This window comes from Xenopus tropicalis, chromosome 2 (genome assembly GCF_000004195.4).
Source record: "Xenopus tropicalis strain Nigerian chromosome 2, UCB_Xtro_10.0, whole genome shotgun sequence".
NCBI classification, from domain to species: domain Eukaryota; kingdom Metazoa; phylum Chordata; class Amphibia; order Anura; family Pipidae; genus Xenopus; species Xenopus tropicalis.
In genome coordinates this window covers 64349462-64372210 of record NC_030678.2, presented here as the reverse complement: position 1 = coordinate 64372210, position 22749 = coordinate 64349462, and the positions used below count along the sequence as shown (strand labels likewise).

General features: G+C 38.0%; 1 protein-coding gene across 6 annotated transcripts in view; it reads left to right on the top strand.

Moving 5' to 3' along the window:
* Window positions 1–22749, top strand: part of cept1 (choline/ethanolamine phosphotransferase 1) — a 40996-nt gene that overhangs the window by 6535 nt on the left and 11712 nt on the right. For all 6 annotated transcript variants that reach the window (XM_012962314.3, XM_012962328.3, XM_012962318.3 and 3 more), the window contains 4 exons: window positions 2730–2871; window positions 13703–13787; window positions 20514–20645; window positions 21243–21401. In XM_012962314.3, coding sequence (XP_012817768.1) covers window positions 2730–2871; window positions 13703–13787; window positions 20514–20645; window positions 21243–21401 — 518 coding nt within the window. The remainder of the gene's footprint in view (window positions 1–2729; window positions 2872–13702; window positions 13788–20513; window positions 20646–21242; window positions 21402–22749) is intronic.

The following is a 22749-nucleotide window of genomic DNA, read 5'->3' as shown; positions in this document are numbered from 1 at the left end:
AACCCTCTGTGCAGCAATTAAGCAGGTCTCAAACTCTCATGACTGTTTGATTTTTCTGAATCCTTTATAACCTTTATTCAGAAACCTATTATCAAGAAAGCTTCAAATTACAGAAAGGCCATCTGCCATAGATTCAATTTTAAGCAAAGAATTCTGATCTTTAAAAATGATTTCTGTTTTCTTTATAATACAAAAATAGTTCCTTGTGTTTCATGCTAACAAAACTGCATGTTTCCATATTGCTGGCAACCTAATCCTATTGGGTTTGTTTAAATGATTTTTAGCAGACTTAAGGTATGGTGATCCAAATTACAAAAACATCCCTCATATGTAAAACTCAACCTGTATCCTTTTTACTATTAATATACTTAAAAAGATTTTAGGGGGTAGTCTTTGCCTGCAAAGGAACCAGTTCCTCGTTTTCTGTCTTTGCCTTCCTGATTGACTTTTTTACAACACTTGAAGAAAGGTTAATAAGTTTTTAAGTTCAAGGACAAAAACACTTTTTTTGTATATAAACAGCCCTGTGACAATTTTTTTTTTCATTTTTTGCTCACAAATAAAGATATTGTATTAATTTTTACTGAGAATAACTTTAAAGGAATTGTTCAGTGCAAAAATAAAACTGGGTAAATATATTTACAGTACAGGTGTATTACCTGTTATCCAGAATGCTTGGAACCTGTGACTTTTTGGATAAGGGATCTTTCTGTAATTTGGATCTTGATACCTAAAGTCTGCTAAAAAAAAATAATTTAACCCCATAGGTTTATTTTGCCTTTATTAAGGATTTATTACAGTAGAACCCCCGTTTTAAGTTTTTCAGGGGACCAGAAAAAAAATGGTGCAAAATTCAGGAAAATGTAATATCAGGGATATTTATTTATGTGTTATATATTAGTGTGATCATAAAACAATGGTAAAAAATGCAGGAAAACTTAAAATCAGGAGATGTAAAATTGAGGTGGTTTCACTGTATCTTAGTTGGGATCAAGTATAAGGTACTGTTTTATTTTCAAATTTGATTTAAAATTGTTTACAATGGAGTTTATGGGAGATGACCTTCCTGTAATTTAAAACTTTTTTACGTAACCGGTTTCTGGATCCCAGGCCTGTATTGTAATATATTATGGCTGGAGTGAATGAATGTCTAACATCCTTGTAAACAAACTTTAACTCTGTAGACTTTTTTTTATTACTTTGGTATTGATGAAAACATCCAGCTCAACTCAACATATAATATAATATATAAGGTAGCTTTAGCGAAACATTAATGTAACATTAATTTAAATGTATCAAGTCACTATTGCTTGTCAGCAGGCACCAGTCCTATTGTAAGTTGTTTCTTTTTCCTATACAGGGAGCAGGGGCTTGGTTAGGTGATTTTAAATCCAAAGCCATCTGTCTATCTGTTTGTGCTGAGTGGGTTTGTTGATAGTGGCAAGATGGGGTTAATGTCAGTACATATTATTACTTAGATTTTTTAGCAGGACACCAGCAAACTCCCCCAAAGCTATAGCACTTAATACTTGCAGAGTTATCCTGTCCTTATTCATATGTGCAAGCCTTAATCACACAACAAACTGCAATACTGTAACAAACTGCAATACTGATGCAGGAAAGTCCATTTCTACCATCTGCTCCAGCCACAGTCCTTGAATCTCCAAGGCTCCTCCAGGACTACTGCCCTTGTTGAGCAGAGTTGCAGGTTTCACTCTGGCTCCAGTCAGCCAAGCTAGTCTACTGGTCCTAACTGACTTTTTTTCCCCTCTCTTCCTGCTCCTTCTCAAAAACAGCAAGCTCCACCCCCTGGCCTCAGCATGTACCAAAAATTAACTAAACCTTTTTAGTACTGACACATTTAGCAACATATCAGCATTATATATATATATTAAGGATACATTTTCACTCCATATTTTACCCTTATATCCTTTGTATCTCTCTAACCTGTATCTCTTTCCTGTTTGTGATCAGTGAATGTAAGACAAATAAGGAAGTTGTATTCTGTTAGACATCCGTTCACTCCAGCCTTTATAGATTAGATTTTCGGCTACCTATGTTAAAAACATGCTTTATTTTGCACAGCCTTATTACGCAGGTTTATTTTTACGTCGGACTGTTCCTTTAATGGTGAAAGCACGCTGAGCTACTAGTAGCAACTACTTTTTCATGGCAACTAAACTTAAAAAAATATCCTGCCATAGACACTACTGAGAATTGCTTCTGAGAAAATTTTCAGTAAATGATCAGTATTGTCTATTTTAGTAGCCATAGCAAGTTGCTGCTACTAGTAGCTCTGTGTGTCTTCACCCTAAGGAATTAAAATTTGTGTTCCTTAAATTTAGAACCTTTGTTGATCTGGTGTATATTTGCTTTTTGCAACAACTATTAAATGTAGTAATATTATGGTTACTATTACTCAGGTTTTCTATTTTTGCATATTTGCCATACTTCTGGGTTGGTGTTGATCACTAGATCAAGGAGAGCATAATTTCTGGTTGGTTCCACAACAGTGTCATTGTCATGTCATTGTTTATAAACTTCCTTTATCTGTCCTGGCAGTAGGGTTACTTCTGCCGCTGTAACCATACTCCGGGAACTGGAGCTCTTTTTTTGGAGGTCTACTTAAGGATTGACTTTTGCTTTTGTTATTTTTAGATATATCATGTAAAAAAATAAGCTTATATAGATGTGTTGTCAAATAACCTATTAATGTTTGTGTTTGACAGTTTTTGTTGTCTTGGGTACCTGCATTGCGGTTCAGCTTGGAACAAACCCGGACTGGATGTTTTTCTGCTGTTTTGCGGGCATGTTTATGTTCTACTGTGCTCACTGGCAAACCTATGTGTCTGGCACACTGCGCTTTGGGATGTAAGTTATACTCGATAATGTGTTTATTTGACATATTAATTTGTTGGGGTCAATATAACTTTAAGAAACAAAGTGTTATTAATAGACAATTAAAAGGATTAATTACTTGGGGTGCCAATTTTTTAGGCACTTCCCAGTGATTATAATCTCTAACCTCAGACTGGTGTTCATTTTCACTGATAAAATGCACTGGTTTGGGGTAATACTCTATTGCATTGTCCAACTTTGTCTTACCTGTTGTCCTATGGATTCTTTGTAGCTGCCTTGGCCTGGGCGTATGCACAGCAGAGTAATATCAGAGCTTAAAAAGTAAATTCAGAACCGTTACTCTCCTGTGCATGCTCACTGCCCCTGGCAGGTGCAAGATAGTGGCATTCAATAGAATAGTGCTCCAGATAGTGGCATTCAATAGAATAGTGCTAATTGGCATAGGTAAATATGTTCATTTTCATTTCATTTGGAATATCCTTTATTCTGTTTACTCTGAATATGTATTTTCACTGTTTTTGAATTAGACATGCATCAAGATGATAATTTCTTTAAATTAAATTTGCCTATTTTGAAAACAGGGAAAAAAATAATGCATCATCTAAAAAAAAGTCTTCAGTTGTTTTAAAAGCACTTTAAAGGTTTTTTTCTTTTTTGGATAATATTTGGTTTAAAGGTTCATCCAGATCTTGCAAATAAAGAGTACTGTAATATCAGAACTAAAAATTGTTACATATAGGACATATGGGACTGTCCTTAAGTGTCGCGTTTTTAATGGAGTGGTTTACCTTTATGTTGACTTTTAGGGGCTGATTTACTAAGACACGAATTCGAATCCGAATTGGAAAAATTCCGATTGGAAAACGAACATTTTGCGACTTTTTCGTATTTTTTGCGATTTTTCGGCACCTTTGCGACTTTTCGGAAATTATCGCGACTTTTTCGTTACCAATACGATTTGCGCGAAAAAACGCGAGTTTTTCGTAGCCATTACGACTTGCGCGGAAAAACGCGAGTTTTTCGTAGCCATTCCGAAAGTTGCGCAAAATCTGGCGATTTTTTCGTAGCATTAAAACTTGCGCGAAAAGTCCCGCCTTTTTCGTAGCGTTAAAACTTAAAAGGCGCGACGTTTCGCGCAAGTTTTAACGCTACGAAAAAATCGCCAGATTCTGCTCAACTTTCGCAATGGCTACGAAAAACTCGCGTTTTTCCGCGCAAATCGTATTGGTAACGAAAAAGTCGCGATAATTTCCGACAAAAATCGCACAATACCGATCATTACGAAAAAAACGCAATTGGACGCATTCGGCCCGTTCGTGGGTTAGTAAATGTGCCCCTTAGTATGTTATAGAATGGCCCATTCTAAGTAACTTTTCAGTTGGTCTTCATTATTTATTTTTTATAAATTTTTTTTAAATTATTTGCCCTTTTTTTCTGACTCAGCTTTGCAGCTTTCAAATGGGGGTCACTGACCCCAGCAGCAAAAAATTAATTGCTCTATGAGACTGCAATGTTATTGCTAATGTTACTTTTTTTTTTCTATTTAGGTACTCCTCTATATGCCAGTTTCTCATTCAAACCCTAGCAACCAGATAACTGTTGAAATGTCAAACTGGAGAGTTCCGAAACAAAAAGTGAAATAATGAAAAAAATACAAATAAAAAATGAAGACCAATTGCAAATTCTTAGATTATTCTATACATCATTCTAAAAGTTAACTCAAAGGTGAACAACCCCTTTAAGATGTAGCATGGGCTACTGTCATCTGTTAACATGCCATTTTTTCTTTTTGTAGTATAATATATTTCAAGAGGGCATACCCTCACTTCAGAATATTGGCCGATAATGCTAATTTTAAATCATACATTTACTTGATATTACACAAATTTACATGCTGGGAGCTATTGTATTCTTATATGACATTACCACAATTTTTTAGAAAAAATCAGAAGCTGATCAGGTTGTTAATCTTTTCTTGCATGTACTGCCCCCTAGATCAGAAGCATATTTGTGTGGAGTTTGTTCTTTGCAGGCCCAGAGCACAGATTGATTGAAGGTTTTTCTAAAGTCTAGCACAATACAAGGTGTGGAAGCTACATTACAGGTGATAACAATTCTGTGGTAATACAGACACATAGAGAAAATGTGAAATGGTATCTTATAGCATCCAATGATCAGTCATCTCCTACTGGCCTAACGCAGTTATCCAGGAATAGTGAAAATAAATATCTTTCTGCTAAAGCGTTGAGTGTTCGTGCTTGGGTGCCGCGGGGGGGGGGAGGTGCGCGTCGCGACTATGTGCAGGAGAAGGATGCGCGTCTAGTGTTCGGGCTTGGACGGCGCATTTGGGGTAGGTGCGCGCCAGCTCGTTACAGTCATTTGATGGGAATTCCATTGCAGGAGTATCTCTTAGGTCTGAATGTAAACTTAAATGAGATATTAACCTGTACAACCTTGCATATGGTTATCTTATGTTGGATGCGCCTCATTTTCCAGCCCATACCTTGTGTTTATTAATATGGTAGTCATGTAAGCACTTGTGAGTGTCCTTTTATTAAATAATTTGATTATTGAAACTTAGCAGCAGCGGCTGCATTTCCCACCCTAGGCTTATACTTGAGTCAATAAGTTTTTCCAGGTTTCTTAGGTAAAATTAGGTACCTCGGCTTATACTCGGTATATACGGTATTTTTCTGCTGGAAACAACTAATCCATGCTGTTTTATTCCATAATCAGTAATTCAGGGGGTCTGAATTCCTTACTGTCAGCTTTTAGATATGTGAAACAGTAGGAGTGAGTTATTTGCAGCAGGAAAATGAAAGGTTAAAATACTTAAAGGAGAATGAAACCCATACTGTAAGGATAAGGCCCCTGCACATGCCCCTCTTCAAGCAGACTGCAGAACAGAGCTGCTGCCCCACACCAGACCTCAAAAAGCAGAGCTGTGCAGCAGGCTTGGCAACTCCAATGTCTGGCCATGCTCTTGGCTCATGCTGATCACCAAATATGAGAAGGTGCATAAAAAAGTTGACCTGTTCCTTACCTTCCAGTGCATATGGTTCTGGTCAGTGATTACAACCAGGAAGTGACATGACCAGGCATAACAGCTGCATGCCCTACTGTTGCATGGCCATTCTGTGAAGTATGGTTGGCAAGTAGGAGTGTGCAGGTGCTCCATACAAAAAAATGGATTTACTTCAGTAAAAATTTCAATATTGCATAATATATTTACTAAACATCCCCTTCGTTTTGCTGGATATTTAGTTGAAATAGCAGCTCCCCTTTACCTTTTTCCTTTAAAAACAGATAGTATTTTCTGTTGTAGGATAGAGACAGAATAAGTAGGTTATAAAACCATTTAAAATAAACCTATATTGTAGAGAAGCTAAGAGTCAACTCTCTGTGAAACAAGTTATTCTCTGCATCCTTCCCCTTAAAAGACACAATCCTCTGTAAAATGTAAACATTTCTGTAATCATCAGAGAATATATTTTAACCTTCTACGGTGGTAAATGTCTTTTCTTTTAAAGGATGACATTACCCCTCCCCTGTTTAGCACTTAAATGGGAAACACATAACATTGTACTAATGCTTTTTTTTTTTTTTTTTTTTAAATTAAAAAACAAAACTTACATTTTAGAGCTAAAAAGCACCAGTACCATTGCTGTTGTGCATTTTACATTCAAGTGAAAGGGAGGGCGGCAGTCTCTGCTGAGAATATGCTTTGTGCCACACACCTTACAGTGCATACAATGCTGGGTTTCGGAACAGCCTAGATCACAGCAGCCAGTAGGACAGCACTGGCCTAGGTAATTGCTATTAGCCTTGGTCTCTATATAACATACCAGATTGTCATTAGCCACCTTTAATATTGACAAGGAATTATTTACTGAATGAAATGCATTGCAGTAATATGTAATGAGGAAACAATCATGCGTATGTAAGGGAAGTGAATTTAACACATGTGTTTTTAGGTCAGGAAAACTGCCCACATTTAACCTTTGCTGTAATTGCTTTGAATGGACTTGTGAAAGCACTTTCAGTCGATTGTTGCTTGAAAGCACAGAGTTTTAAGACTGTTGTCTGCTAAAAAAAAATTGAAACAAATACTGTTCTCAACTGCAGTCATTTTTATTGACAAACACATTCGTAAGTCTTTGTCAACAAGAAATGGAAATTAGGCTAAGGTAAGACAGTGCCACCTGTTATGAACTGGTACCTGGGGAAGTGTTTCCCTGGACTCTAGTTTACCCTGGATTCTTTCCTACTCCCTCATGTACTGTGGACTTTGGGTCTGCCAGTATGGATTAATGCAGCTTAGCTACCATTAAGTACAGAAAAGACCATCAGTCGGAAAGATGCTACCTGCTCATCAGACATGCAGTGTCTGAAAAAGTAGAAAAATGTTGGCTCTTGGAATAATATAAGAATCCTACAGTGATTAGTGTAGCCCAGTTGTTTTGCTTGGGAGAAGATCTCGCTAAACAAGTAAATCTTAACTTGTTTTGACATCTCAAGCAGGCGGAGGAAAAGACAACTTTTCTGACTTCAGAGGGTTGTAGTACACCAGTGATCCCCAACCAGTGGTTTGTGAGCAACATATTGCTCCCCAACCCCTGGGATGTTGCTCTCAGTGTCCCCAAAGCATGTAGTTATTTTTGAATTCCTGACTTGGTGGCAAGTTTTGGTTGAATAAAAACAAGATTTACTACCAAGTAAAGCCACATGTAAGCTGGCAGTGTGCATAGAGGCTACCTAATAGCCAATCTTAGCCCTTATTTGGCACTTCCATGAACTTTTATGATGCTTGTGTTGCTCTCCAAGTCTTTTTACATTTGACTGTGGCTCACAAGTAAGAAAGGTTGGGGACCCCTGAGGTACACTATATACTGCCATTTGGTTTATACAGAGCTCCAGCTATGTTTTAGAGCTTAATCAGCTATACCCTATTTTGCTGTGTGGGGCGTATGCTGGATGGGGCATATATGGGGCATATATAGCAAGTTTAGTTATTGTCCAAAGGTGGTCTGTGCAAGTGATATGCTTAAGACCACTTCAGAGATGCAACTATATTCTATTTTCTAGATCCTGCACTTTCGGATTTTAAAAGCAAGTCAGAATAAAGTCTTTTGGCTTAAAGTGGACCAGTCACCCAGACATAAAAAGCTGTATAATAAAAGTCCTTTTCAAATAAACATGAAACCCAAATTCATTTTTATATTAACACATCCAAACCCATTATAAAGGCATTTAAAAATCCCAGCTGTCAGTCATATATTGCCTGCCCCGCCTCTATGCCACAGCACAGGGTTTTCAGGATAGGGCAATTATTGGGGGAGGGTAGAATAGATTTTTTAGTTAAAACATTTTTAGTGTTACTTTTCCTTTAAGTATTTGAACACCTGAGACAATCAGTGTTAATATTTGGTACAGAAGCCTTTGTGTACAATTACAGAGGTCAAATGTTTTCTGTAGTTCTTGACCAGGTTTGCACACACTGCAACAGGGATTTTGGCCCACTCCTCCACACAGATCTCCTCTAGGCTGTCGCTGAGCAACACAGAGTTTCAGCTCCCTCCAAAGATTTTCTATTGGATTTAGGTCTGGAGACTGGCTAGGCCACTCCAGAACCTTTATATGCCTCTTACAGAGCCACTTATCCTGGCTGTGTGATTCGGGTCATTGTTATGTTGGAAGACCCAGCCATGACCCATCTTCAATGCTCTGACTGAGGGAAGGAGGTTGTTGCTCAAAATCTCACAATACATGGCCCCATTCATCCTCTCCTTAATACAGTGCAGTCGTCCTGTCCCCTTCACAGAAAAGCACCCCCAAATCATGCTTCACATGTTACCAACCCCATGCTTCACAGTAGGGATGGTGTTCTTGGGATGCAACTCATCATTATTTTTCCTCCAAACATGGCAAGTAAAGTTTAGACCAAAAAGTTCTACTTTGGTCTCATCTGACCACATGACTTTCTCCCATGCCTCCTCTGGATCATCCAGATGGTGATTGGCAAACTTCAGATGGGCCTGGACATGTGATGACTTGAGCAGGGGAACCTTCTGTGCAATGCATGATTTGAAACCATGATGGCGTAGTGTCTACCGACAGTGACCTTTGAAACTGTGGTCCCAGCTGTCTTCATGTCATTGACCAGCTCCTCCCTTGTAGTTCTAGGCTGATTCCTCACCTTTCTTATCATCAGTAATACCCCACGAGGTGAGATCTTGCATGGAGCCGCAGTCCTAGGGAGACTGACAGTCGTCTTTAGCCTCTTCCATTTTCTAACAATTGCTCCAACAGCTGATCTATTTTCACCAAGCTGCTTGGCAATTGCCCCGTAGCCCTTTCCAGCCTTGTGGAGGTCCACAATTTTGTCTCTGGGGTCTTTTGACAGCTCTTTGGTCTTGCCCATGGTAGTAGTTGGAGTCTGACTGACTATGGGGTGAGCAGGTGTCTTTAAAAAGCTCAGACAGGTGCTACTATTTAGATTAATGAGTGTTGTAGAGTTGGACATTTTAAGGCGGAAAAACACTCATTCGGGTGCAGGCACATGTAGGAGACGTGGGGCTGTATTTTCAGCAAGTGCTTTTCCGCTTGCCGAAAATATCCGCCCTACGCCTCGTTTGACCGGTCTTTAGGAGCCAGAATTCTTGCTGATTGCCAGGTGTTCAAATATTTATGTGCAGCAGTGCAATACAAATAAATTCTTTAAAAATCATACAATGTGATTTCCTGAATTTTATTTTTAAATGCTATCTCTCACAGTGGGAATGCACCTACAGTATGAATTTCAGACCCCTCCATGATTTCTAAGTGGGAGAACTTGCAAAATCGCAGGGTGTTCAAATACTTATGTTCCTTGCTGCACCCTTATATTTCAACTTTAAACAAAAAACCTTGACATTTTTCAGAAGACTAATTACAATCTGTCACTCATTTTCTTAAAGAAAAGGAATACCAGCCCAGGATATTTCTTTTATGATTCTTGTTTTACGTCAAAAACATATTCTGCAAAAGCATAGAACGAATTGCAATATTTTTTAAATTGAGATGCTGCTAAATGTAACCTTTTGTACTCTCTTTTTAAGTGCATTTAAGAGCCTTTTAGTAAACCTAGGAAAAATATATATATTGCTTTTTCAATATAGAGACGCCGGGAGTATTATAATGTAAATTGAGTCCTTTAGTTTCCCTATAGGTCACACTAAGGGCCCCAAACTTTGTCAAATTTATCAGGTGCGCCCCTAGTCTCATATGTAAGTTTATAGAGAGCAGCAACGGTATTCACTAGATTCTGCCAGGCTGTAATGGTGGGGAGGGTAGGGCCCATCCAGTGCATTGCGACTGTTTTTTTTTTTTTGCATAGAACAACAATATTCTGTAGCGTATCCGAGAACTATTTTGAGCAATTATACTGTCTAGGACTCCTAGCAAGCAGGTTTCGGGAGCAGTCACAGTAGGGAAGGCTAAGTTATTCGATAAATATTTAGTCACTGCTGACCAGAATTTAGCAATGTGGGGACATGACCAGATCACGTGACAAAAGTTAGCAGGGCTTGCTGCACATCTCGGGCACTGATCTGTTGGGGTACGGCCCATCTGGTGCAACCTTAGTGGTGTGATATACAGATGATGAAAGAATTTATACTGTATTAATCTGTCATTGGTAGATACAAGATAGTTGTACATGGTGTCTGTTGGTGTCTTCCCAATCGTCTTGGATGAGTGCTGGTATTTGGGAAGTCCACCATATTTGTGCGGAGTGAAAGGGTTTGGGGCCTGCAGAGAGTAGATTTTGATATAGATTTGAGGTAAGCTTTACTGGGTTGCTAGATTGTATAGTAGCCTCCACTGTTAAATACATGAGCTGGGGGGTGAGAGTGGCAAATTGGTCCCTGAACACTGATCGCAACTGCAAATATTTATAAAAGGGAGAGTAGGTTGTTGAGCTTTCTCTCGGATCTGTGCATATGTTGGGAAGGCTGAGTGTTCCGTAAGATCTCCCAGATATTTAATATTGTGGCAAGGCCAGTATATGAAGTTGTGTAGTGACCTAAATTGTAGTAAATATTGGTTGCCCCATATATCGGATGTTTGAGTAGTGTGAGTGCTATGGTCCAAGCTTTTTGCGGGATAGTTAGAGTTGTTGGTAGTGGGGCTGTATCTTTAAGGTGTCAATATGGAAAGTTGCTTAGTCCTTCCAGGAAGCCAACTGTTGTTGCCTGGAGCTGCATATTTGGGTTATAAGGGTCATGAATGAAGCACCAGTGTAGGTAATGTATCTGTGAGGTAATGATAAAAGTGGGGGAGGGCTAGGCCTCCTTCAGCTAGGGGAGCGCATAGTTTCGTCCAGGCCATTCTGGGGGGGTTGATTATTCCAAATAAATAGTAGGATGATTTGGTTAAGTTTCTTAAAGAAGGTTTTAGGGATATTGCGGCATTGTATAATATTTATAAAAATTTGGGAAGATATATCATTTTTTTTATATTTATGTGGCCCCAGAGTGAAAGTGGTAACTTGGACCATTTGGTCCGTCGGGTTTTGAGATCTGACAGTAAGGGGTCTAGGTTAAGTGGTATGTATTTAAAGTATTTAAATTGGTTGGCCCACTTTAAAGGTATATTGGGTATTACTGGTTGTGGTTGGAGAGGGTCTATAGGGCAAAGGATTGACTTATCCCAGTTGATTCGCAGACCGGAATAGTGACCAAAGTTGTCCACTTGGTGCAGCAGAGAGGTCAGCGAATCCCTGGGATCTGCAAGGTATATTAGCAAGTTATCTGCATATAATGATAATTTTTCTTTAATATTACCATATGTAAGACCTCTAATACCCAGGGAGTTCCTGATCAGTATGGCTATAGGCTAGGGCAAATAATATTGGTGAGAGTGGACAGCCATGGCGGGTCCCTCTTTCCAGGGAAAATGAGGGAGATGTAATCCCATTTACTCTGACTCCTGCTGTAGGGTGTTGGTATAGTAGCTTGATCCACTTCAAAAATGTTTGGCCGAAGCCGGACAAGACCTCCCATAGGTATCCCCATTCAATTGAGTCAAAGGCTTTGGCGGAGTCTAGGGAGGCAACAACTCTGGTGCCTGTCTCTAAATGAGGGATTTGTAGATTGGTGAAGAGTCTTCTTAAATTAATGTCAGTGGATCTCCCGGGCATAAAGCCTGATTGATCAGGGTATACAAGATCGGGAACCACCCTTTGGAGCTTCATCTCACACACATATTTAGGTACATAAATTGTATGCATCATAGGATTCACAACAGAATACTATATTCTTGAAAAAGCTTTACTTTTGGAAAACTCAGAAAATTGCCTGAAAGCTTGCAATTTATAACATCTTGTAGGGGAAATTTATGAATGCGGCCACAAGTGCAATCACACTTAAATAGTGCAAATGTTGTGCTTTTGGACACCAATAACCCTGTAAGCTGCCACCCTGAAAGTGGTGGTAATTCCAGGGTCTGCAGAGCAGGTTGTGAGTAGTTGCAGTAGACTTGCACAAAGCAAATAACATGCTAACATAATTTTAACATCAAGTGGCAGACATGACATCATCCAAACTTGAAATGTATTTGCAACTTGCATTCAGTTGTCTAACACACCAAGGTGCAGTTGGTCTTCTTTGAGTTATGGGTAAGAAAATTGCATACTGGGTAAAAACATGGGAATTTGTTTCGAAAATTGCACAATGCACTTGCACATATCACCCTAATGTCTAGCGCATCCTTACGCAGAAAGATAAAATGTAAATGGCAGAGGTTTGCAAAACTATATGGTGATCAGAAGCTCCAAAATAGAAACACTACACAAATATTTTTTCCATCAAAATACTAAAAAACAATATATTGCAAAGTTCAATTACTAGTCAGAATTCTAGTTTTGTGTTTTCTTATCCAGTTAAAATTTACAGGCACAAACAAGCAAAGAAAAGTAATGTGGATACAAAAATGCATTAAAATGACAAATAATGCAGTAAAATAACTATAATTAAAGGACAATGAAAGGTTAATATAAATTAAAAGTAAGTCTAAAGGCATTCTTTTTAAGTACTTACTCCATATCTAAATTCCCAGATCCCTGCTTGCTTCTCTGAGATATGGTGCTGGCAGCCTACAGCAGTGTGAAGACTACAGTGACATCACTGAAATCTCTCTCCCCTTCCAGTAGGCTACACATGCCCACCAGCCAATCAGAAGCGGATCTGGGGGGGGGGGGGATTTAAACACATGTTCAGTATGAAGCAAGGAGGGGAGAATACCTTTTTAAAGATGGCTGTCTGTTATAGAAAATGTGAAGTAAGTGTGACTGAGTAAATATTTGATTAGGTGAGCCAAAAGTGTGGTGTTTTTACTAAACAATAGGGCAATATGCTTTTTAAATTCTGATTTGCATTCTCCTTTAACTTAAAGTGATTGCAGTGTTATTAGCACTTAGAGCGTTTCTGTACAGATTTATACAAACAAATTTTATGTTGAATGTAGTTGTGTGTGTTGATGTAAAAAAAACTTTGTGTACAACTTGGAGATGCAGGATCTGGATATGGGCCATCTTAATGACGTTATTACAAAGTACAATGAACATTTATAGCAAAAAGTCAAAATAGGGCAAAAGCCGGCAAAAATATATAGGGTTTTGCACCTCTTATTGATCAATTTTAACAGAACAAACTCCCACAATTTCCTGATTTCAAAATTTTTGGGTAAATCCGCACTATATACGTTACATGCTTATCTATCTTGAAATTTTTGCATGGTCATTGTATAATTCACAGCTTAATTCACAAATAACGATGCTTTATTTCTGCTTCTTTTCTGTAATCAGAATTGATGTGACTGAAGTGCAAATCTTCATAATAATCATGCATTTATTGGCTGCGATCGGTGGACCAACTTTGTGGCTATCAATGGTAATTTAAGTGGCATTCTTTATTGTAAAAATGCACAGTTTCTTAAATTTGCTAATGTTTGTTGCATAAATAATAGCTACAATATAATTTAGTGCTTGTCTCTTTTACAGCTACTTAGTATGGTAAGTGTTGACACATGCTGCTTTTTAATTACATTTACAAATAACTTTAAAATGTATCTTAACAGTTTGAAAGCTACATTTACTAAAGTAGTGAACATTGGAAAGTTGCTTGGAATTACATTTTCTAGTCCCTTTTAAACTGACTTAAATATGTTCCTGTAAGTAGCTTTGTGTTTCTAATGTTGCTGTGGTTCCTGAATCTGAATAAAGGGTGATGTTTTTCTTCTGGCCTCCTTAGTTTACCACTTTTATTAAGTTTGTTATATAATTTCCTGTTCTTAGAACTGTTTCAATTTGCTTTTATTTCTATATGTTACAGGTTTTGTAATTATTTGCTGCTTTTAACTATTTTTAGCTTTAAAATGGTTGTCAATGACACTGGAAGCCAAAAAACTATTGCTATGCGGGGCTACAATTTTATTGTTATTGTTTCTTTTTATTTGTTTCTGTTTAGGCCCTCTTCTACTCATCTATAAGTCTCTTATTAAAACCACTGACTTGTGGCTAGGATAAATTAAATGCTAGAAACCACATGATTGCTAAAATTTCAGACTGGAAAGCTGCTAGAAAAAAATTCAAAAATCTGGAAAAATGAAGAGTAGTTGCTAATTGCCTCAGAATATTACTGTCTAGATCACACTACAGGTTAATTTAAAGGTGTTTAATTTAAAGGGTTTGACCCCAATATATGTGCCTGTGCAAACCTTTATTGATTTTGCAACAACTTTATTTATATTTGAATTTCAAGTCTTATTGTCATATACAAATAATAATGAAGCATCATTACTGTAATGAAATTTTTTTGACCCGTGTTCCTCCCAACTTTACATAGACAAAAAAAAAAAGTATTAAACTAAACAAATAGCTATCAATAATTAGTTAATAGCAGTTTTCAGTCATTTATAGACTTATAACTTTTATCTGAGGACTTTCAAGAATGTATGTAAAGCCACTTTGCCTTGACATTGTGTGCCTGTTGCAGGACATGATTTTTAGGAGAATTAGAAGTCTGTCGATAAACATCAATTAATCAGAAAAAGCACCAGTTTGTGCACCTTTTTGTCTTAGCTAGTTCAGAAACCAACTTGTTACACATAAATGTACAAAGACTTTCTTTGAGAACATATTTTGTCTAAATGAAACCTTAACTGCCAGCGGTCGGCGCATGCGCAGTAGAGTGAAAAGCCGACTTTTCTGTAAAAGTTTGGCTTTTCACTCTACTGCGCATGCACGCGCGAGCAAAGCAGAAAGGAGGAAGTGCTGCAACTACCCCGGACTGGTGCTGTTCTCTCCGAACAGGGGCACCAGCCCGGGGTACAAGGTAGGCGATTTAAGTCACTTGGGGGTGCCTAACATTTTGGGCACCCCCAAGTGACTTTGCCTTTCCTTCTCCTTTAAGTGACAGAATGTAGAATCTATGTTCTGCAGCACATTTTACTGTGTCGTGTGTAGTTTTTTTGCTTTGCAATGGCTTTACTGCCATTGTAAATAGTGTATTCTCTAATCATACTACACAGTACCCTTTGTATTGTTTATTATATTCCATCTTAGTAATATTGTTGCATTTCTAACCATTTTATTATTTTCAGTTTTGCATAGGTGTTGTTTGCTTGTTTGCTAAAACTTATTTGGCCAAGCAAAATTACTAAAACTGCAATTCTGACCGTTGATTAGAGTAGGCAAATAACTGCATTGATTTGAGTGTTTTTATACATTTATTGCATTATGCATAGTTCTTGGTTAGTTGCTTTTGCCCATGAAAAATTTGTGTGCTATTTTTTTTATTTTGGTGCCTCTATAAGCCAAATAGTTTGCTATAGCTATGCATATCGGACATCAAACTGTTCAGCAGATTTTGGTGTTCATATTTAAGATCTTATCTTGGTACCTAATGATATGTAACAAATGTCTACTTTCCAAAATTAATTTGTTTTTGAGTAAACATATTTTTGTGGCTTCACCCCATATAAAAATTTAGTAAATGTGTTGATTTAGGGTTGAGTTTGTGAAAGTTTTGCCTGTGTAGTCAGTCCTTACGATATCTTTATATATTTTAGCTGTCCTGGTAAGTTGTATAATTTGATGTCTGGGAAGTTGATAACCCCATTTACTTTAGGTTCGCACAATATTTGTAGGCCTATTGCTGATCTTTTAGCAACTAAATTTTGTTTTGAGCCATTTCTCATCTTTCAGTTTCAATCGTAATAGTAGACTTGCAGGGGGTATAGTAGTTTAGGGAACACTGTCATTTTAATTAACTTGGTTCTACCTAAGTATGACAGTTGTTTCTAATGTTGAAAGTCTGTATAGATTTTTGTGAGGATGGAGGGGTATATTAAGGCTAAATAGTTTGTGTGGGTTCTTCGGAAGGAGGATTCCTAAGTATGGGATTGACCCATGTTTGGCCCATTGGAATTAAAATTGCGTGCCCCATTTGGGATTATGGTTTAGTGTTAGGGCAGTTGCCCTGGATTTTTTTCAGTTTTTTGAGTAACTTTATGCTTTCCCAAAATCTGAAAAGCATTAAGTAGAAGTTTAAATAGAAGTAGGGACAGTGAACAGCATTAGCCCTAATAGGAGGTTGGTCAAGTGTGTTTATAGATAAGATGTTATGTGGGATAGTGTAGATATATTTAATAAAATTAACAAAGTGATAGTTGAATCAGTGTTCATGCAGAAGGATAGGGAGATATGGCTAAAAATGCTAATAAAGGCTTTTGCTGGTTCTAAGCTCAAAATTATAGCAGATTTAGAGTGTTTTGTATTATATACTGAAATATAGCTATAGCTGTGCAAATGCCCCTGGTTGAGTGTCTATTATGGGTAGAGTCCAGTTGGTGTGTTGTTAAATCTATGTTTAGAAGTAAAATTGGTTGGTATGCTTTTGTTAGATCTTTGCAAGGTTGTGGAATTAGAATAATTTAAGCGTCATTGAATTGTGGGCAGGTGGTTTGTTCAGGCTGGATTTTTGTGTATGGGGTTGCAGATTTGGTATTAGCTGGTCTTTGAGCAGTTTATAGTAGACCCCTATAAACCCATCAGGGCCCGGAGCTTTGTTTGACTTTCTTTATTGCTAGATTGAGTTCCGTGGCCATGATGGGAGTATTCAGTAGGTCCCTTTGTTGTGTCGTAAGGGTAGGGAGTTTGGCTTGGTGAAGCATTTTATTTGTGGTGTTGGATCTTTTTAGAAAGTACTGGGAAAATTGTTTGGCTGTTTTATCTGCCATGGTTAGTAGTTGACTTGTCCCCGGGTGTTTTGTTTGTGTTATAATGGATTCCTGTTTGGATGGTTTCACTAGGTTAGCTAAAACATTAGCCCTGCCATGTTTGTTACCCCACCTGTGATATTTCTGCTTAGTGTGGTTGACCTGTGTTTTTGCTTTTTATTTGTAAGAAGGAGTTGAATAATTTTTTTAGCTTCTCTATATTGCTCAAGGGATTGCAGGGTTTTTGTGGAAGTGGTGGACATATGCTGTTTGTACTGTGTTTGAGAGTGTTGTGAATTAAGTAAGGCAGTAATCCCCAACCAGTGGTTAAGAAGCAACATGTTGCTCTCCAACCCCTTTGGATATTGCTCCCAGTGTCCTTAAAGTAGGTGCTTATTTTTGAATTCTTGGCTTGGAGGCATGTTTTGGTTGCATAAAAACCAGGTGTACTGACAGACAGAGACTTCTGTAGGCTACCAGTCCTCCTAAGGGCTACAAAATAGCCAATAACGGTTCTTATTACGGCTTATATGGTACCCCCAGAAACATGTTTCATGCATGCGTTGCTCCCCAAGTCTTTTCACATTTGAATGTGGGTCACAGGTAAAAAAGGGTTGGGGACCCCTGAAGTAAGATATTCTTTTTTTACTATATGTTGTGGATGATAGTATGTGTCCTCTCATTATTGCTTTCTAATTTGCCATAGGAGTGGTTCCCAGTGTGGTTGGTTCTCATCCATGAGATACATCCATGTCTGTTCCAAAAATTATTTAAAGTCTTCTGAGTCTTTTAAATAATTGGGAAAGTGCCAGTCTTAAGAAGTATTGTACGGAAATGCATAGTTACGTAGTTACGTTGAGTTAAAAAAAAAAACAAAGTCCATCAAGTTCAACCCTTCCAAGTGAACCCTTCACACACACAAATCTATACTGACCTATTTATACACTCGCATACATAAACTATATACACCAACATCAATACTAATTGTAGATTTTAGTATTACAGTAGCCTTGGATATTATGTTTGTTCAAGAAATTATCCAAGCCCCTTTTAAAGGCATTAACAGAATCTGCCATCACAACATCACTAGGAAAGACATTCCACAACCTCGCTGCCAACACCGTGAAAAACCATTTACGCTGCTTTACATAAAAGTTCCGTTCCTCTAATCTAAAGGGCTGGCCTCTCTTGAGCAGATTCTTTTTTTGGGAAAAAAAGAACATCCCCTAACTGTCTATAACCTAATGTACTTGTACAGAGTAATCTTAATCCCATCACAAGTGCTTTTTTTTCCCAAAGAAAACAACCCCAGCCTTGACAGTCTAACCTCATAGTTTAAATCTTCTATTCCCTTTACCAGTTTAGTTGCATGTCTCTGCACTCTAAAAAGTTCCATTCCTCTAAACTCCAGGCATAGTCTTTGTGTAATCTGGACCAGTATGTGATCTGAAATTGATTGGTGAATTTGGGTCAGCTGTTTTCGTGGGAATAGGCTCTCTTGAAGCAAAAAGAAATCTATTCTTGAGAATAAATCATGTACTCTAGAGTGGAATATAAAGTCATGTTTTTCTGGGTTTTGAAAGTTAAAAAATTTGCAGTGACAGGTCTGGATCGTCGTTGTAGGTGTGGCCTTTTTGAGCCTATTTTATGGAAGCGTTTAATTATGTAATTAATTGGTTGTAGTTTGGGGTTTTTATTTGTGTGTGTTTGGGATCTTATTTGTTAATATATGGAGTAAGTCCGGTCCTTTGATTCTGGAATGCCTATAAAGTTAGGCGTTTTGAATTTGACTTGATACTCAACAGTTTGTCTATTGATGATTGCAGTTCTTCAAATCTCTTGTCTCAATCTCATCTTGTCTCATCAGTGACATGAGGTGAGAAACCATCTCTATACCAGCATGTGGGTATGATCTTCATCTTCATGATCTCTTGTTGTGGTGGTGAGATTGGGAAAAGTGGTGGAGTTTTTGAGCAGATTTGTTGATCTCGGAGGGGTGATGTTGATCTATCATAAGGTTGGGTTTTGGTAGGGTAGGTTTTCATTGCTCAAGGATTGAAGTAAGGTCATTTGTGGAGTTTTGTTTTCTTGTCCCTTTTTTTCCTCCTTTCTTCCTTTTCCCTTCTTCTTTCTCTTATTCTCTTTCTCCCTTTCTTTACATGTATTGGAGAGAAAAAAAGGGGGTGGGAAGGAGGTTGGAAAAGTAAAGTTGGCGTCTCTGTTGACTGGAGCTGTAGTAGCAGTTAGTTTCGGTTCACCCTGTTTTTGTACTAGGTGAGAGGCAGTGTACCATTCTGAGAACAGTCTCGGGGGTTGAGTAGCTGATTATTTTTAGCAGGAATGAAAGCTTGTGCTTTCTTTCTATTAGGCCATTATAACACCCATTTTGGTGTCAACTGGTAGGCCAGGATTGCATTACACAGGTAAAGCTGTCAGTCTTGAGTGAAGCAGGATATTGCACAAAAACTTAAATGTAGCAAGAAATGCCACTAAGTACCAGAAAGGTCTGAATAGGTACTTGCAAAGTCCCATCTAGAATATGCAGTGCTGTTTAGTCCTCCAGTCCTTAAAAAATGTATTAATAAAACAGAAAAAGTCCAAAGAAAAGCAACTAAGCTGATAGGGAATAGAAGTTGTAAAACTCCCTGCCCAGGATTGTTGTATTGGCAAATACATTACTTAGTTGTGAAAGAGAGATGGATGCTTTTTTAGAAAGCAAGAGAATTAACTCTTAGCACAAAGTTTATACAGCAGCTAGTCTGTAGCCATGAAAGATCACTGCTTTTACCAATTGCCTTTTTTTCAATTTTCTATAAATGACTTAGGGTTGCATTTATTATCATTGGTGACAAACATCACTGGTGTTCCTCTCGGTAAACAAGATCTTTGCTTTTGTTTCTAACTTGGAGGTGACTGTTCAAATCTAATTGCTGATTGGTTGCTATGTTGTGTATTTTAGTAATCTTTCTTATTTAGGGCTCTGGCACAAGGGGAGATTAGTCGCCCGCGAACAGGGAGTTTTGTCGCGGGCGACTAATCTCCCCCGTGTGCCAGAGCCCTTAAGGATCGGTTTAGAAGTTAAATGGAGAAAATTCAGGAGAGGGGTCATCATTGAGGCAGTTGAAATCAATTCCACAAGGCTGTCCAAACATGGGAAAGGCAGGCCAGAATTTGAAGTGATAGAAGAATTTAGCATTGTAACAAATGCTGAGAAGGGGAAGAATAGGTGAACTCCATGCAGTTCTACATGACAAGGGCATTATACACCAATATGAACATTCTAAAAATAGCATTCCGTAATACACTTGCAAAATTTTAATAAAAGACATTTTAGCATTAACATCATGCTGTCCATTTCTAATTATTGATTCTCTTATGTTTTTTTTTTCTTATGACAGATTCCTGTGCTGAATGTTCCAATGAAACTGTTCCCAGCCCTTTGTACAGTTGCAGGCACAGTTTTTTCATGTACCAATTATTTTCGAGTAATTTTTACAGGTGGTGTTGGAAAGAATGGGTCCACCATTGCTGTAAGTTGTGCACTTACTTACATGGCATACTCTATGGAAAATATGTTCCTTTATGAGGGCTGTAAACATTGTTAGCATTGCTGTGTATTAAGTTGCAGTACCATTATAGATTACCACTTAATTAAAAGAAAGTAGCATTAACAGTTATGCAACAATACCAAACTTGTCTTTGTATTATATATTCTGTAACAGTGAGCGCTTTTCAACAGACTGCTAGCCCCATGCCAGTTGTGAACAGTTGCAAGTAATACAGAGCAATATCTCCACATATAAAATTGCTATGATGAAGTTTTGACACTCTGTGCTCTTCGGGTAACCTTTTGTATTACTGAAATCAGTTATGCAAAATAATATGATTACCTTGAGTTTGAGTTGATATATAACAAAATTCGTAATTCGCAGGGATTTTACAGCCTTATTGAAAATGAATGATGCAACACAATTTTCCCCTTTTTTCTCCCAAAATTAAACACTGGGGAAATGTGATCACAAGGAAACAGTTGCTTGAGTTGTGATTAGTTAGGTTTCTTTTTCCCTAGTTAGTGTGTATTGTTAAAATGCTTTTGTGAACCATGTTTTCTTTGTTTAAATCTCTAGGGTACAAGTGTCCTCTCTCCAATGCTCCACATTGGATCTGTTATTGTTCTTGCCACTATGATATATAAGAAATCATCTGTACAGCTCTTTGAAAAGCACCCCTGCCTTTATATTCTGACATTTGGCTTTGTGTCCGCAAAAGTAACAAACAAATTAGTGGTAAGAATTTTGTTTGTTTCCATACAGTCTTTTAGACTTTTATTGTCATTTAAATGCATAATCCATCAGTTACCATTTAGAAGAATATAGTGTGGGGCTCCAACATAAATACAATTTTACCTCAGTAGGCTACTAGCTATATAACTGTTATGTTGTTACATGACAATGTTGGACTTAGCAGGTCATAACACCACTATTTCTTAAAAGACCATGCTTTTTTTTCCTATTTCTTCCTTGCTTAAAGAAGACCTAAACCTTTTTTTCTATCTGGTTTCTTATTTATAAGTTGAAATCTCCAGCTCCTTTCCTCTTCTTCCTGGTACAATGTTAAGCCCCGTCCCCTCTTCCTGTTCAGCTTTCCGCATCTTTCTGACTACAGGGTAGTCAAGTAGGAGATCCTTCTGTGCATGCCTGACGGAGAAGAAGCTTTCTTGGAATGTACAGTGAGTCAGGCAGTTATGTATAGGCACAGAAAAAATCTGCTGCTGCACACTGGCTCCTGCTATTCTGTGCATTCCCAGGAAGCTTCTTCTCTGTCAGGCATGCACAGAAGGCTCTCCTCTTCACTGTACCAGGAAGTAGAGGAAAGGAGCTGGAGATTTCAACTTTTAAATCAGAAACCAGATCAGACTTTTTTTTTTTTTTTTTTATATGATGCAAAGGCCACCTGACCCTATAGAAGATAGCCACATTGCCATACTTGTTCCTATTTGGGAACAAGTTAAAATTCCTAAAACAAACCTGGTGTTATTTACAATGCAGGTACAGTGGGCAAAGTGCAAATAAAAAAAAAAAAAGGCTGTAATTGCCAATTTTATTAAACTTTGCACATTGCATGCTATCTTAGAGGGCTCACTTGAGTGTCATTTACATTCGCAACCTAGTTAGTTCCAAAAGGTGTTCTTGAGGTCAGTGGCTCCCAGGGTGAATGTGAGTGGTTTCTTGCCCAACTAAATACAGCAAAATACTATGTGTACCTCCTGATAATAGACTGCAGGCTAGGTTGCACTCACATTAGTCAATCAATTGTAGTTCAGAAACACTTGCCAAACTGTTAGCTGACAAGCAAATTTGCCTTAGCATGCAAGTGATTGCCATTCAAATAAGCCCACTGAGCAACAAATCTCTTGGAATTCTATTGTGTGCTATTCCACAATAGGAATTGTGTAGTATTCTTTCACCGCCTGTGTAAATATGCTTTTGGAAAAGGCGCTGATCTGCTGCCTTCTGTCCCCACTTCAGTGTGCACAGCAGCCGCCTGTTAGTTCAGACAGTGTGCACTGACAGGCAGATGCTGTCCCTGTTAGTGCACAATGATATTGGGGTGAAACAGAGAGGATCGGCAGAA